Source organism: Centruroides vittatus, unplaced genomic scaffold (assembly GCF_030686945.1).
Source record: "Centruroides vittatus isolate TY-2023 unplaced genomic scaffold, ASM3068694v2 contig_4, whole genome shotgun sequence".
Classification (NCBI taxonomy): Eukaryota; Metazoa; Arthropoda; class Arachnida; order Scorpiones; family Buthidae; genus Centruroides; species Centruroides vittatus.
This window is the reverse complement of record NW_027122214.1, coordinates 3,879,324-3,895,681: the sequence shown is the minus strand read 5'-3', so window position 1 is coordinate 3,895,681 and position 16,358 is coordinate 3,879,324. Positions and strand designations below refer to the sequence as shown.

General features: G+C 31.8%; 1 protein-coding gene across 1 annotated transcript; it reads right to left on the bottom strand.

Annotated features, from left to right (window-relative positions):
• Positions 1-2,918: 2,918 nt before the first annotated feature.
• Positions 2,919-15,438, bottom strand: LOC136976285 (uncharacterized). The gene is made up of 2 exons (XM_067271516.1): positions 13,663-15,438; positions 2,919-4,167 (listed from the first exon to the last, which is right to left on the bottom strand). Exons 1-2 carry the CDS (start codon positions 15,307-15,309, stop codon positions 3,358-3,360), a joined length of 2,457 nt encoding a protein of 818 aa, XP_067127617.1. The 5' UTR covers positions 15,310-15,438; the 3' UTR covers positions 2,919-3,357.
• Positions 15,439-16,358: the final 920 nt, after the last annotated feature.

Below are 16,358 nucleotides of genomic sequence, written 5' to 3'. Positions count from 1 at the left end.
CCTTGACCCCATCATATACATCCTCCACCTTCAATCTCAAAAAACATAAACAATAAAAGCAGCGGCGTAATTTTAATTTTTTGTGTGACCTGTGCAAGATATATTTGGTTCCTTTTTTGAAAAAAGTAATATAAAATTTTAAATAGAAATAGAATACCGATTGTTCTTTACACCCTATTTTAGGGCTCTCCTTCATCTTAAGTCCTATACCTGTGCTCCCGTTACACCTGCTTACTTTTTTTTTTTTAACTCTTTCCACCCTGTGGGCACTAAGAGGGTCTCTTTTAGAAGGCCCATTATGGGTTCGGCCAGGCCCATAATGGGGCGACCGGGTGGTGAGCTACGGGGCCCGACATATCCAAACGGACCACACCCCCGAAAAATTCCTGGGGATTATTCGACCCATTCGAATTCGATCCTGGGTCCCCCAGAGCGGTAGGCTGCCACCTTGACCTCTTGGCCATCCGGCCGCTACCTGCTTACTTATGAGGCTGGAAAAAATTAAAATTATTATTTAGTTAATTACGAACAGTTCAGAACTGAACCACCAACGATAATTAAGAAATAAAATACATTATTGAAAGTAACAATCAAAATTCCTACAGCACGAATACAACTCGTGACAGCTAGAACCAAAATGGTGGATTATGCCGCCTGATTATTCATTGCTTGAATCTTTTCTATTGCGTCATTACTGTCAACGCTAATTATTCAAAACACAGTTGTAACTGTTGATATATTTTATAACGATGACAAAATTATGTTTAAATTGCAAAAAAATCAATTTTTATCTCTTCCAACATTTTAAACAAGTGGATCTAATTCGTTGGCTCAGGATATCATTAGAGGTGCACAGAAGAATTCTGTTTCATCCTCTGCCAGTTAAATATACCTAATACTCTGCATTACTGAATATGGACTAGACTGAAACTGTAAACGATCCATTAACAGCACAATTTGGTTACTTTTTAATTTTTCCACTTTCCTCTAAAATATTGTTCTTTTGCCTATGTATTTAATAATGGAAATAAAACTGTAATTCTCAATAGTTTTAAATAAACTGTATTTCATAATAAATAACTGCAAATGTGTTTATTTTGAAAATGAAAATTTTCAGCTTAAAATAATTTCAGTTTTAACAATCAACCTTGCTGGAATACTTGTTTCGGAATTTTCAATTATTTTACATATATCAATCAGTTGGTATTACTAAATTTCTTTCCTGAAAAATTATTTATAAATTTATTACTGAAATTCAAAAATGTTTGTATTCAGATCCGAGGATGAAGCTGAGTAGGTTCAAAAAACAGTAATAAATTTAAACCACTATAAAAACAAGATTTTTATTCTTAAATCAAATCTTTGTTTTATTTTCATACAGTAAAACCTCTAAATATCAAATTTGAAGGAATCAAAACATATTCAGTTTGAGTTAATGGAAAGTTCTAAATACAAATATATATGAAAAATAGAAAACTTTTTTCAAATGCAAAGTACAAAACGGTAGAATAAGATATGTAATTCTGTGATACACAGTTTTTCAAGTCAACAACTCATTATTAAAACATATGAGACTGCAATAATTATTTAAATAAATACGAATTTAGGTGTATTACTGAATTTATTCAAAAATCAATATTCATATAATACATTACACCAAATTTCAATATACCCATTAATCTGGGTATTTTTCCATGATCAGGATTGCCAATTTGGTGGATTTTTCACCAAATCGGCAATCTTGATCATGGAAAAAATCATGTTGCCTGGTAAATCAGCTTTAAAAAAGCTGGATAAGTGAGACAATGACATAGCTTGTTTCATTTAAAACAGACTATGTCATTGGCTTACTTATCCAGCTTTACCAGACAAGATGTTGAAAGAATTCACAGAACTTACAGGTCAGTTGCACCTGCTGAATTTGACTAATTCAACTTAAGGAAGAACAACATTGAGATACATGAAATTTTGTTCTATTTTAGGAACAGAATATGTTATATAGTGAATAATATATATATTTTTCACTAGGTCCAACTCAACTTAAGGAAAGATTTTGAGAATAGAGGTGTTACTGTATTTGCAATTTATGACATATTTTTCTATATTCTATATTTTTTTTTTAACTAAAACTAATAATTAGAATTTTAGGGAATTGTAAAAATCACAACTTGTCCAGATTATTGGTATATAATATAAGCTAATCATGTATTAGTTTATATTATACATAAGCTAATAATGCAACTTCAGATGGCATTTCTCTATTCATATTCTTACACTGTAATTAGAAATGTATATAATTTTAGCATATATGTAAGTATTGAATATAAATACAGTAGAGTGTCGTGAATCCGAATCGCCGGTTATCCGAACGATTTTCAGTCGAACTGTGTCATGATGAATCGAACGTTTTTGATACTAGATTTACTTCTAAAGTATAATTTTCGTGTTTTTATATTCTTCAATATATTTATTTTGTTTGTACAAAATAAAGAAATAATTTTTAATGATACAATAGCCTCGATTATTATTATAAAAATTTTCGTTAGGCTTAAAATCGACAAAAATTCAACACGAAGCGTCACGCAACGGAGAAAAATTTGAACATCGGACAGGTTAATATATTTTTTCGTACATAATCGGTTTTCCGAACAACCCCAGTCCCCAATTAATTCGGATTAACAACTCTCTACTGTATATACAAAATTATTTGCAATAGATTATTCATTGAGTTACATACTTTTGAATTCTAATGAATATTAAATTATTATCCATGGAATTCATAGTTGTGACAGATATTCAACTTCTTAAATATTTAAAGAATGCTTAAACATATAACTTTTTTATACTTTTATATAGTCTTTACATATTTATGAATTCATAATCTTCCATTTAAAACAAAAAAGTAAATAAAACATTGCTCTATAAGAAAAGATATTTAATGAGAAGATTTTCTCAACAAACATATTTGTATATTATATTCTGTTAATATACAAAAATATAATTTTTTGAACTTTTAAAGACAAAATTTATCCATATTTAAATTGTTAATTTATAAATCACACTTTGGTATTAAAATTAATAAAATTTTTAGATGCTAATCAAGACTAATTTATGATCATTTACACTTATCACATCATATTCTCTCTCTTGTACTGTCTTATGATAAAATTTGAAATGTATTTGTTTACATATGAAAAATGATATATAATGTATTTACAAGGTACAATACAAAAATGCAATTATAGAAATTGAATTCAAACTAATATATTCTAATAGGAGGATTTTTTATATCGAATGTACAATACTATATGATGATGATGATGATAATGATGATATAATGATTTATGGAAAAATATATTAAATCCATTGAATATCTCTGTTTATAAGTTTGGATATGTCATCAATAGAGAAACCTCCATTAGTGATCAAATATTTTACAAGTACAAGAATATCATTTACCTTGATGTCATCATGAGATTTTTTCAAAACTGTATGTGATAGAGACATTATATATATATCATACACAAATGAATGTAAGGCTTTTATTTTTTCATAATGTTCATTGACTGAAGTTGTAGAAAGAGAGACATTTTGCATATCAAGTGACTGGCACCAATTCTGACTGGTTTTTTTAATATTTTCAATTTGTTTTAGGGCAGCTTTTATTGACGAACTCAGCTTGATTTCTAATGGAGGATCTGTCTCTCTTGGTTTCAACAGTGCTTCATACCAAATTTTTTTCTTTTCTTTTTCAGAAAATGGAATAGTAGTAGATAATGCATTTCCTTCATTCCTATTGAAATCATTATCAGCACATTCATGTTCATCCATTATTTTTCTGTATTTGGACGGTCTTTCTAGTGTACTTAAGTTTTTAAAGGAACTATTGCCAACAATAGATTTAATTTTTGCCCGTAATTTGTCCACTAAGAGAGAATTATGTTCAGATGTAGATTCTTCAATTTTTCCATTTTTTCTTATTGAACTCATTTCATATTTATGAATCTGATTTTGCAAACCATTTGTATCTTGAAAATCTTTCTGTGTTTCAGACCACTTACCACTTAGAGCATCAACAATCTTATTTGTTGTCATGGGCACTCCGATATCTGAATCATCTGTATCTATACTACATTGATCTTGATTTGACATATCCACATCAGTATTCTGAAAAATTTTATTCATTTTAAAAAGCAGAAAAATAAAATAGAGATGCTAAAATATATTCAATTAACTTTAAATATAAATTTTTACATTGTAATACATTAAAAATATAATCAATGTCATGGCTAAAATATAAAAAAGTAGAGAAATTATGTAAGACTATCTCATATGTGATTTTCATGGTTGTTTAAATATTTTAAGTAATTTTATAATTTAGAATTTAAAAAAAAATTTTTTTAATTGTAATATATATTTTTGCCATTATAGTGAATGGATAAATAATATAAAACTTACAGAACAATCATGACTTTCATATAGTTACATTCCCAGACTGCAATATGCAAATAAACATTCACACAACACAAGACAAACTATTATACAGGAACTTATTTGCATGCAAATAACTGTTTTTGGATTATATTGATTATTATGTTGATGTTTTCTCTATGCTTGTAGAATGTATTCCTTCCCAAAATTTCCTTAACCTTAACACAAAATAAGAAAAAAAGTGAACTTTTAAGAAATTTGCAGGATTTCCCAGGCATGAGTCCATCCATCATAAATAGCCTGAGATGAAGTAAAGTAGACAATAGTATCTTCTCCATGAGATGTCTGCACATCAGTCCATAATAGTCACTAGAGTTTCTCTAATGAGATCCCGGGTCCTGGCTGATTTTTAACCCAGGAAATTTTTCTCATCCAGGGAAATCCTGCAATTTCTTAAAAGTTCACTTTTTTCTTATTTTGTGTTAAAGTTGAGGAAATTTTGCAAATAGAAAATATAATTAACTCATAAACCATCAGAATACATTTGTATTTATTAATTTTAAGCTTGTTTATTAGTTTTTAAAATTTTTGCTTATTATGGCATGTCACAGATTGTTAATAATCAATATGTAGCCTATTTGTGGCAGGACTCCGAAAATTGTTTACTTGTCAGAACCTGTCATATATCTTGAATAATTGCACTGATGCTGTCTTAATTTTTAACATGCCCAGTAGCTTCAATAACTGCATTATGCCAGGTTGTGCCAATTGGGCAAGGTTACAAATGGGTATGAAGTATTCAAATATGAAGTTTTTCTACATAAACCTGATTATTAAAACCAAACAAACTGCCAAATTATCAGGCTATAAGCTTGATGCCACTATTAAAGCAGCTGAGGTAGAAATATTAAGAATACTAAACAGCAAAAAAAGTACTGCAATGCATCTCGAAAACAAACTAGAAATCTTCCGAGGATTCAGGTGAAAAACACATAACATCTGTCTTCTCTTAAATGCATTAAAGATGATTCCACCCACATCATTTGAATTGGAAAGAGCATTCTCAGTAGCAGGACTTTTCATCACTAAAATAAGAACCACATTGAGTGATCGGAGTATTGACAATCTTTGCTTTTTAAAATCTTATTATAAAAATTTACAATATTATTTTGTATTGTTTTATTTAAAAAACAAAAATTATCTTCTAATGAGCATGGTCCCATGTACACCCCTAAGGATCATCTCATACAACCAGAGAAAGTGATGCCTGACATAGAACATCTCATCACTGGACTGCCTGATGTCCACAAAGAATATTACAGGTGGAAGACTGCAATCAAGATAAGTAAAACCAACAATAGAAGCAGGGATAATGGGTTCTGGAAATTAATACATAGATCAAGGAGATGGTTATTGAATCAAAAAATTGTAGTCCTCAGAGAGGACAAAAGCAAGTCTCTTGTTCTAAAGAAGAAGGACACCTATAATTCCATGATGCGAAGGTATATCACTGACACAGAATGTGAAAGCATTGATGATGGATACCTACAAAGGCTACAGGCACGGGTGAAACGTCTCACACAGACCAAGTTTGCTAAAGAGTGGGGATTACGTAGGGTGGTGGTAGCCTCTCCCGATATGCCTAGGCTCTTTGCCTTTGCCAAGACCCACAAAGAGACACCTTCCCTTAGACCAGTACCTGATATGGGTAGATCACCTACTAGACCTTTAGAAACTTCGGTACACAAAATCATACACGAGCATATCAACACATACCTTTGGACTATTAAGAACCCTATTGAGCTAGTCGACACATTGAGAACAATTACCACTACTGACACTACATGCATCACAGTCCTGGATTTTGTTGCTCTGTCCCCTTCTATTAAAATACAACCCTGCTTCTGCGAGTTAAGGGACATATTACTTACCCACGCAGGTACGTCAGTACATCACAAACAAATCTTGGAACTGACGCACATAATCTGTTATTTGTCCTTCTTCCATTTTGATAATAAAACGTACCTACAAAAACGCAGTGTTCCAATGGGGAGCCCCCTCTCGGGGATCTTTGTGATAAAGAGGCTTGAACATCAAATCATACCAGCATTCAGTTCCAACATCCTACTATATAGAAGGTATGTGGATGATATCATCGTCATGCGGAAAGCTGAGCCTGACATTAATAGGTTCATCAGCACAATGAACAACCCCTATGGCTTAACCCTCAAATTAGACCAAAATAGCAACTCGTCTGCACACTTCCTCGACTTGGAACTTCAAATAAACAACAATAGGATCAAGTCTAAGGTCTTCTACAAAAAGTGCTATGTACCGTTGTTCATTCCCGCCAACTCGGAGGATCCGTATACATACAAGATTGCGGCATTCCATGCCTCAACTAAGCGTGCATTCACGCACAATTCTAAGTATGAGGATACCCTAGCTGAACTCAGACATATCCAAGAAATGGCAACACAGCATGGGTACAGCAGGAACCTAGTATATAACATCGCACGCACGTACACACAGGGGAACATGAACAACACGCCCACAGACACAGTGGGGTCGGTTGATAACAACTGAATGAGAAAAATAGTAACGTACAATAAGCACCTTGATGGAATATACAGAGAAATTTCAAGTATCACAAAAAACAAGATAGCCTATAATAGGCCACAATTGGTATATGACCTACTTTGCAACGGAAAGGACCCAATAGACTTGAATTGTGCACCGGGAGTGTATGAGATCCCTATGTGGGATAACAGATTCAATAATAGCTTGGTTTATGTGGGCTCAACCAAATGCTCCCTTCAACAATGCATAAAAGAACACAAGTATGAGATAGATAATCAGAAGCATACCACTGCCCTTGCACGTGTCGCATCTGAACCTGGAATCATGGCCAATCTACAAAGTGCCTGTCTCATTAGACTCTCCCACGCATGGACCAACTCAGAATCATGGAGACCCTCGAAATATATAAAGTGGGATTACAGAACATGTGCATTAATTATAAAGATGCGGCCAATGTTTCACAAGCTTGGAAGTACTGTTATGAGAGGGAGAACCCACAGTAATTACATCTTAATAGATTTATTTAACGGTTATGCAGCAATTTGCAGTAATAATTTCTCACACGCTAAGCTGTCATCTTAGCACGAGCAGATTGTTCCATTTTCATTCTCAACCATTTTATTCGTAATTTGAATCGTATTGGATTCGATTTGCATGTTCCATTTCACACGGTGTATTTCTTACAACGATATCCTGAGGAAGACCCAGATTGGATCGAAAATGTTTGATGATCTATGAACTTAATTAACTGAAGTATTTAAGGTTTTGTTGGATGAATTATCTTCTAAGTTAGAAGTTTGATCTAAGTTCATTTTTTCTTTAAATTTTCAACTTGATTCAAAAGCATTTTTTTTGTAAGCAGTTTCCAACAAACTTTAATAAATTTTTTCTATTTGTGAAAATTTTTACGCAATTCAAAGGTAATTTTTAATACATATTTTACACAGCATTATTATTATTATTATTATTATTTTGGATGTTGTAGAACGTATTAAATTACTTAAAAAATGAAAAATAATTATATCATTCGATTTCAAGATATATTTTATATCTTAAAAATAATTAATTATATCCTGGGAAACAGATCACTTTTTCTTGAAATCCCAAGACAAGTAAAAGACCAGGAAATGAGAAACCCTAACAGTTACAGAGTCTCTCACCAGAAATAGTATTAACATGCTTTCACATCTTGCATATTCACCTGACTTAGTCCTTTGAGAGTTTTATCTTTTTCCAATGATGAAACAATATCTCCAGAGATGTTAATTTGAATCATCAAATATGGACTTCAGCACAAGAGTGATTCAAGTCACCTCAAGACATATTTCAGTTTACCATCACCAAGACACCTGTCCTTAAAACTTATGTCAATGTCTGCTGAATGTTAAATTGGTAAAATGTTTTTCTAATGTAAAAAAGTATAAAAGAAAAAGATAGTGACTATTTTTATTATTGATCCAACTAAAATCAGCAGATTTTAACTTTAGAAATTATTTATCAAATGGCATATTAAATAGTTTTTGGTGATAGATTATAAGTATTACAGAATGATACATTATTCCATTTCATTTATATATTTCACATAAAAGTCAATTTTACTTGACTTTTTTCTGACAATTTTCTGATTTCCATTCTTAATGAATGTAAATACAATAAACATTTTTTTAAAAACCATTGACAAATCCTTTATTTCCCCAAATCTATGCAAAAGATGAAAAATTAATTGTATATAACTCAAAATTTTAAATAGAAGGATAAATTATACATTTATTTTAAGCATATACTTCACATTTTGTTTGAGTAAAATCAAGTCAAAATGTCTGCAGATAAAATGCATATCCAGCATATTATCTTTATGAGCTTTGGAAAGGATATAATACTGTATAAATAGTAAAAAAAAATTTCTTAATGTGTATGGGGAAGATGTTCCTAAACGTTGAACATGTCAAATGTGGTTTTTTAAACCACATTTGACACGTTCCATTTGGAAAATTTTGAACTAAAGGAAATAAAACAAACAAGTGCCACAACTGTCAATGAAGGAAAGCTGCAAGAACTTGTTAAAATCAATGAATAATTCACAATAAGTATAACCAAGCACCAAAACTAAAGCAAAAAAAGCACTGATAACACAATCATGAGAATAATGCAAGAGATGACATATTGCATTTATGCTTTGAGCACACTTTTTCACTGCATGTGCAGTTTGAATTTTAAAGCATCATTCAAACTCAAGGTGACCTTTTGTTGAATTTAGCATTTGAACTTTGAAGCATTTGAAGTATGAGGTATGAAGTATGAAGTTTGAGAAAAATGTGTGTACAGTGTACCACTGTACACACATTTTTCTCAAAGCTTTTGAAAATAAATTTTTTTTAATCAGTTGACTCAATTAAAATTGTTGATAATGTCAAAGAAGCAATATCAAATTTTCTTGTAGCATCACTTTTCTTCTTTCTGACTTTTACTTTTATAAAATTGTTCATTTTTCTTTTAGCATAAATTGATGTCATTTCTCAATTTTTGATCATTTTAATGGCTACATACCAGTAAGATTAACTTTGTAATAATTGTAATAAATAACACTAAAAATACAGATAGCAGAAAAACTAAAAAATATTCTCACTAAGTGTATGAACTGCAAACTACTCATTCTATGACCAAAGATAATGTTGAAACCAAAATAAACCAAACAGTCAAATTTTACCAACTAACTTATACCCATCTACAATACAGAAGTTTTAAACATGCTGATAAAGTAACAACTTATTCATTATACTAGATTAATTTGTTTTATAAATTCATTACACTAAAACAAAATTTGTTTTATAAAATTTATGAAGTTTATCCAAACACAGGAAAATTATTCAGTATTCTGAAATTTCATTATGTCGTTTGTGTTGTATAGCTCAGTGATTCTCAAAGTAGGGGTCGTGAAAAATATTTGGGGGGGGGTCGCTGAAAAATTGATGCCAGATCAATTTTTTCTAATATTTTATAAATTTACTATGGATTCATGTTTAGAAATAATAGAAATAAAAAATATATAAAATAATTTTTACTTAAATAAATTGCACATATAAATAATAAAAATAATAAAAATATTTAAATACGAGCCTAACCCCCTCTCTCCAGGATGCTTTTTGACACATACTTATTCTTCGGGGGTTCTTTGAAATTTTTAAGTGCAGAAGGGGGCTCACGGTCCAAAAAGTTTGAGAAACACTGGTATAGCTAACAGATATTTGAAAAAAGTGTAATATGAGATTAAAATAATTTTAATTAATTTTAGCTTCATAAGATGTTTATTTTAATAAATTTGCATGCAACATTTATATGTAGTTATATGAAACTTAAATGTGTATGAAATACACAAATGTATGTACATTTTACAAAAATAAGCACACTGGTGGAATATTAATACAGTATAGCCTCTGAATAATGAACACGAGACCAAGAAGTATGTCTGCTATTCAGAGATACTACATGCCAGCGGCCATATTGCATTTTAACCTGGTCATTATAAAGTGAAGAATACGATGGATTACAAAAACATCAAATTTGCATTAGGATAGTGTTGCCACCCATCCAGTTTTTAATTCATTGTCTGGGTTAACAATTTATTTTGTCCAGGATTTTGTGGCAACCTGTCGACTTTTTTTTTTTACTTCTTAGCTCTTTAAAGCTAAGTTAGGGGATACTATAGATTACCACCTATGGAATTTTGGGTGTTTGGGTATATATCTGAACTCAGGGGACCGAGACGAGTTCAATGATACCCTACTTTTGGACCGGAGATGAAGAATAAAAAAGTTTTTGTACTTTTTTTCCAGTGATTGCGCGATGATAGGGAGTCGCATCGCTCTCTCCACTAAGTCAGCCTCGCTATTGCGATCAGGAGTCACGTTGCTTGCCGTTAAAATTGCCTTTAGTAGACGTTTCTCCCCTGTTTTTTAGTTTGTTCAAGAACTACCGTGAATCAATAACTAGTGACGTTTAGCACATGGCGGCCTGCCGGCGGCTCCCCTCCGGGAGGTCAGTCGAGAGCACGAACAATGGGAACGGCTGCCATGTTCACTGCCATAAGTAACATTAACCGAAATGGCGATCGCGCAATGATCAGAAGTCGCATCGCTCTCTCCGCTCTCGTATTGCATGTTTAACCCTCCTGGAGATGACCGTAGTCCGACGTCATGGTTTGCAGACTTTACCGCAAGATGGCAGTACTAGCAACTATGGTGCCGTCTTCATGAGAGCATTAAAAAAGTATGATAAATTAAAAAGTATGATAACTTTTTTATTTTTCGTCTCCAGTCCAAAAATAGTGTACCTTTGAACTTGTCTTGGTCCCGAGTTCAAATATATAATCAAATTCCTGAAATTCCATAGGTGGTAATCTATAGTACACCCCTAAGTTATTTCATTTCTTAATTGAAGTCGCTCCTACAAAAGTCCCCCTAACTGGTTTAGAACTGGCATGCATGTTATTCTTCGCATGGAAAAATAACATTGCACATGCGTCAGGGACTTTTGTTTGAACAAACCTGACCTGCCGTTCGGGTCAGCAATTTTGAAAAGGTGACAACACTATATTAGGAATGTGAAAATACCAAAATGTAGAATATATAGTTAAAATATATACACAGTATATTATTTTATATTATTTATCTTTTTAGCTAGAAAAATCACATTCTAATTGAATTCTAAGTAAGAAACAGATTGTACAGGATATTTTAATTAAATGGAGCATAAAAATTATGAAAAAACATAAACATTGATTAATTATTAATTCATCAAAAATGACCTGAGTGGAAGTAACAAAAATGAAAATGAAACCGTTATTATGAACAGATGGGTTTAGATAATGAGAGTTCAAATGTCGAGTTACAAAGGTGATTTGCTAGCCACTTCAAAAGGTAAGAAATGTATTCAATATTCTTGCATTTATAACGTCATTTACCGTATTTTACGGACTATAAAACGCACCTTAATTTTTAAGCAATTTAAAAAAAAAAAATACCTATAAGACACTACAGACTATAAGACACACCTGAATTTTGGAAGCAATTTTTCGAAGAAAAAAGTGCGTCTTATAGTCCGTAAAATACAGTATGATCTAAGTGACCAATAAAAATCAATATAGTGATTTGTCTACTTTGAAGTTATCAAGTAGGTGTAATTTTTTAAACATTTTTGCTTTTTTCAATAAATGATTTATTAAAAATTACTTTAGCCATCACAAAGCTGTTAAGATCATAAATTACGTCATAAAGTCAAGAAAACCAAATATCTTCCTACAATTTAAAGTGGTCAAGAAATTGCCTTCATAACATATCTTTGAACTTTGAACAAATAAATGCTGTTGTCTTAACCTTAAAACAGTTTCTTTTTCTTTACTATTGTACTACAATTCTTGTCGAATGAATGAATAACTTCGGAAGTGTTTATGCTTTCTTCGTATCATAAGCTTAATTCCAACAATAAGACATAAGTTTAATAACATTAATATGTATGACAATAAATGGTGATAGATAACACTAATCTGATTAAGTTATGAAACAGATAATGAATATTTAGCTTTTTAAACCCTGCCCTCCTCCCCATATCTATTTTATGCTAGCCTTTATTCAATGCATATGGACAAAATTCTTCTTCTGAAAGAGTATTTGAACTGATTTTTTGTTTTAGTTTTAAAATATTTTGTATGTAATTAATTATTTTGGAATATTGGTGGGACTTTGTGTGGGACTAAGGTAAGTTACAGACAATGGCATTTATTATTTACACTATTTAGAGATGAATATAATAGATGTCCTATTTGAAGAGTCTGGGGATTGTAAAAATGTCTGCTATTCAGGAGTGTCCATTAATGGAGGTTTCACTGTATATTAATAAAATTAGAGTTTTTAAAAGCTACTGACCACTAATGAAATTTTAATTAATTTTCAATTCAGTTTAGTTTGAAAGTATGAATATTTCTGAAAAAAATATTTTATTTTAGATTTTTCACTTTTATTTTTTAATTTAAATTAAAAATAATTTAATATAATCTCTGAATAAATAAAGTTGTGATTGTATTTTACTAAGCTAAGAAAAATTGTATTCTTAAGGTATATACAGTAAAGTTGAAACTACCTGATATCAAATTTCATTATTGTAATATAAGATTTGATTAAAGCTATTAGATGTAGGTCAATAAAAAATGTTTTTTGAGTTTCATATCAATAAAATAATCATTTTTTCGTATCTATAAAATTCATATTAATGTTTAAAAAATGCAAAAGATTCAAATCAAACAATAAATTAATTTAAAAAAATAAATAAATTGTTTGGAATTAACTTACCAGTATTGTATTTTTTTGGAAGTATTTGGCTTCATTATTTTAAAAACATGCATCAAATTAAAAAGAACTCTACTTATGAATTTAAAATCAATGCTTTTCCTGAATTTTATCTCAATAACTTTCCAAACTTTTTTCAAATAATCCACTTCTAACACTTTTGAATTTCTACAATTTGTTATATGTATGCAAATTAAATCAATATTAAGCAACTAAAATTAATATATGACATCCTGTACACAAATACTGATCAGCTGAATTACAAATAAGTAATTTTAAATATCTTCTAGAAAGTAAAAATCAAACTTACTTTTGAATCAGAACTGCTTTCCAATTTTGATTCATTCTGATATAATCCTAGTAAGAGACTGGAATCCACATTATCAAGTTTTTCGGTTTTTAAACCTTCCAATAATTTATCAGATGAATCATTTCTACTATGTAATTTATTTACTAAGCTTTTTCTTAAGTTTTCAATTAAAAGTTTTTCTAAAGATGAATTGGATTTCTCGGACATTTCTTTGTTTTCGCTTCCTTCTTCGTTTGTCTTTTTAAGATATTCCTCAATATCAGCCATAGAAAACTTTTCAAATAAAACTTTAGATTTTTGGTGTACTTTATCTGCTTTTCTATATTTAGAAGTTTGCAACTTTTTATTTTTCTCTGGTGTTTCAGACACATCACTACTCGAAGAATATGTGAAATTTTCTGACAACTTTGTTTCCACATTACAAGCTGGCAATTTTAAACGTTTATCATTTTTATTTTTATTTCTAGAATCTGCTTCATCGAATGAACCTCTACACAAAAGATGTGGTTCCTCAGCTTGCAAAACTACAGTCCAAGAAATTCCTGGAAATTTTGAATTTGAGTTAGGATCTGACTTTTCTATATCAATGTCATTGCATTTTGTTTTGGCTAAATCAGGTGTTTTTTCTTTTTCAGTCATATTTTCTACTTTATTATTTTTTTCGGGAGATAAAATATCAGTTTTTGAATGATTAGGATTTACGTTTGAAGCAAATCTCGTTGCACTAATATTTTTGTTTGATGGACGCACTTTATCACCACTTAAGTTTTCCACATCCGAAAACATAGAATTTGGAATTTTAATCACCGATTTGAGTCTGTTTATATTCGGTGAAGATAGAGAATATTTATCAATGGAAGGCACAATAGTATCAAAAAATCTATCCCTCAACTCCATCCAGGAACAATATGGAATATATTTCTGTTTCAACTCTTGCCAAAGAGATTCCTTTTTAATTCTAAGATAATTATCATTATCCAGAATAAATGTTAAAATGGCCATGTCGTCCGCTTTGGAAAACTCGAAGTCTTCGTCTCCGCTGGCCGACTCTTCCGAATCGACACGTCCGAAAGGTCTCAGGAGTGCCTTTCTCTGTTTAGGATCCAAATCGAAAGTGTGAATGTTTGGAATGATCCTCTTAATGAAACGTTCCTTTAATGATTGCCAAGTGCGTTGGGGTAACACTTTCCGGTCTTGCATTTCTCTCCAATAACGACGACCTTTGACATCATTATATCCTTTTGTTTTGAGGACATAACCGATTATAAGTTTATCATCTTGATGTGTATATTCCTTCCTGGTTCTCGTACATCTCGCGGTAGTTCGTATTTCATATTTACTATCATCATCGCTTATGTCACTTATTGCGGCATTGTTTGATTTTATTTCGTAATCGGACATGTCTAGAAGACGATTACGTTCGATGCAATCATCGATAAATTTGGAAGAGATGCCAGTTTCGGTTATTCTCTTACTGTCAGAAGGAATTAAACGATAAATTCCTTCCGTCCACTTACTAGTCAGCATTCCTCCGCCATGTTCAATCGCGGGTTTAAGTCGTTGTTTTTCGGAACAAGGACGCATATAAAACTTCATGGGTTTGCTTTCTTGCGTAAATAACACCTCGCTGTGTCCAAAGTCTGGCATTTTCTTAAGAATTTGAATTTCCTCCAACAAAAGTTTCCGGCACACTTCGATCGCTTAATTCTCCATCACATACTCTCGGTGGAAGAGTAATCTTGTAGTCAGAAATTTCCCTAAAATTTCCCTCGTATAATTAAATTTTCCCTTCTTCTTCCTGTTAAAATAGATCTTTGGTAACGTATTTAATAATAACTAATATATTAACGAACAAAAAAATTTAATAATCGATATATTGCAGATTAAACTTTATATATGAATTTAATGTTTTATATAGAAAAATAAGGTGATAATCCCAGTTTTATGATTGGATTAGAACAGTAGTTCCAAAGTGGGAGCCACCACCCCCTGGGGTTGTGAGTAAACCTTGGGGGCAGTAAAAAGCAAGGGGATAGAATCAGGATCCTGACCGAACGGTGACCATTGACGAAAGTTGGGGTCGCCGACAACCTTTTCCTTTCATCCATTATAACAGGTAAGAAACATTGCATTTAATAGTTTCCAAACATGGAGAACAATGTACGGTACGGATATAAAGTGTGAGGTTCTAAGAATATTTCCCAGCCTTTCCCACACAAGGGAAAACGAAATAGAAGGCGATGGCTCAAAAATGTTTGGGAATCACCGGATTAGAGGATATCATTTTATTTCTAGATGCTGATTCTAGGAACGTTTCGATTTGACGGCCGGATAGCCGATCGGTTAAGGTGGAATCCTACCGCTTTGAGGACCAGTGAACGAAAAAAACCAGGAAGTTTTCCGGAAGTGGTTCGTCTTTCACCACCCGGCGGCCACCGCACTGTGGGACTTTCCGAACCCATAAGCGTCCATCAGTGGCTGAGTGGATAAAACCACTGAACACTGATAGTTGATAGTGAGTTTGCGCTTCGCCAACGGGCAGATCACGTGGAGTTTTCCGGTTCCTAACGTTAGTAACATCTAAATAGGGGCCAGTTTCCCATAAAAGACCACCTGGAAAGCATTCCCCCCCTCGGCAGATCGCCCATGTGTTGCGTTGCCATAATCAGATAAACCAAACCGAACCCATATTGGAC

Excerpts from the sequence above, each read along its gene's own strand:
- LOC136976285 (XM_067271516.1), bottom strand. The coding sequence starts at position 15,309 with ATGCCAGACTTTGGACACAGCGAGGTGTTATTTACGCAAGAAAGCAAA. Across the intron at positions 4,168-13,662 it reads AAAGCAGTTCTGATTCAAAA|AATACTGATGTGGATATGTC; the intron begins GTAAGTTTGATT and ends AAAATTTTTCAG.